Source organism: Chondrus crispus, genomic scaffold (assembly GCF_000350225.1).
Source record: "Chondrus crispus Stackhouse genomic scaffold, scaffold_160, whole genome shotgun sequence".
In the NCBI taxonomy this organism is placed as follows: domain Eukaryota; phylum Rhodophyta; class Florideophyceae; order Gigartinales; family Gigartinaceae; genus Chondrus; species Chondrus crispus.
The window spans coordinates 155,593-157,260 of record NW_005179045.1 but is presented as its reverse complement, the minus strand read 5'-3'; the positions used below and the strand labels follow the sequence as shown (position 1 = coordinate 157,260).

General features: G+C 49.9%; 1 protein-coding gene across 1 annotated transcript in view; it reads left to right on the top strand.

The window, feature by feature from the left end:
- The first annotated feature begins 1,613 nt into the window (after positions 1-1,613).
- The window catches only part of CHC_T00002916001 (hypothetical protein), a 726-nt gene continuing 671 nt past the window's right edge, over positions 1,614-1,668 (top strand). Inside the window, exon 1 of the mRNA XM_005714246.1 lies at positions 1,614-1,668. This exon is cut by the window's right edge and continues 671 nt beyond it. Coding sequence (XP_005714303.1) covers positions 1,614-1,668 — 55 coding nt within the window.

Here is a 1,668-nt window from a genome sequence, read left to right as displayed (position 1 = left end):
TACCTGCTCTTCTTCCTGTCTTTTATTTGCAAGGCTATCGTCAAGGCTTTCGTTCGACGTAAAATTCGAGATGATGCTTTGAAATTCTTCTTGAGAAATTTCTCCCCTTGCTAATCGCTCTTCTGCTATTGCCCGTGCCTTCGACACACGTAACTCCATAATCGTGAACAGTTTCGTAAGGAAGTGTTCACCTTTTTGACCGCATTAGCAAATCTGCGATCCCCAAAATTGGGGCTTTGCGGGGGTTGACCCCTGCCAAAGATGCGCTAGAGTGAACAGATGACTAGCGAACTGTTCACTATTGAGGGAAACCGCAAATATTTGACCGCCGAAGAGCAGGCCTGGTTTATCGCCGTGCCAACGCCCAGGAGCGTGCCGAGGTGCGGACTTTCTGCCTCACCCTTGCTTATACGGGGTGCAGAATTTCAGAGGCGCTCGCGCTTCATCCTGCCCGCATCGACTTATCAGCCAAAGAAATCACCTTTAGAACCCTGAAACAGCGCGACAAGATCAAGTTTCGGTCTGTTCCCTGCCCTGATGCCTTGCTCGATGCCATCGAACTGGTGCACAGCGTCAGGAAAGCTCGAAGAGGAAAAAAGTTGAAAGACTTGCCACTATGGTCATGGGGAAGAACCCAAGCCACCAAACACGTTTGGGCGGTCATGGCCGAGGCTGATATTGAAGGCGATCATGCCACCCCCAAAGGCTTGCGCCACGGTTTTGGCGTTCGCATGGCCATGTAAACCCGAAACCCTCGCTTAGTGCAAAAATTGCTTGGACACACCAATCTAGAAACAACGGTCATCTATATGGATTTAGTCGGCGATGAAGCTCGCGCCGAAGTCGTCGGGGCTTGGTAGGAGTAACAATTGAATAATGATGATCTTGACGTTGAAGCCCAAGCAAATAAGGGAGGCCTTTCCTTAAAAGCAAAAGGCGCGGGGTTGTTTGTGCTGATAGCCATCTGCTTGATTGGCATTGTATTGCTGGGGTTGAAAATGGCGGAAATTGAAAAGGGTTATGTTCTTATGGTCCCTATTTTGTTTCTTGTTTACATCACCCACAGCCTCATCGCCACGATAGACGCTGTTCTTGGTTTAACCGTTAGGGTGCGGGATGGGTTTGTCAGGTTAGAGATCGTTGATCATAATAATTCAACTGGCCCCTACGCCAGTCACACGACGCTGGCGCAGAGGACATGCCATTCCGAAAATCGCCTCGTCATCAAGATTCGATGATTGGATGCGGTGATTAGGTGGCGGCCCTGACGAAATTGATTTGAGATTGCCGAGAACGTGGAAAGAAATCGCTGCGCTTCTGACGCTGATCGAAATCGACAGCGTCGCCGTTCACGCTCCCGGGTTGGTTTGTGCGAGTTCTCAGCGCGGGTGTCTCGCTTACTTTGCACCAAAACATCAATCACCTGGCCTTCTTGATCAACAGCTCGCCACTGGTATTGAAATCGACTATCAATCTTCAAATAGACTTCGTCTAAGTGCCACGTCTCACCGACAGGACCGCGGCTTTTATGTAGTCGTTTTGCGTATTCTTTGCCAACTTTGCTACACCATGCGCGGACCGTTTCGTAGCTCACGGTGATCCCGCGTTCATCCATGCTCAACTCAATATCTCGGTATCTAAGGGTGAATCGAAAGGTCAGCCAGACGC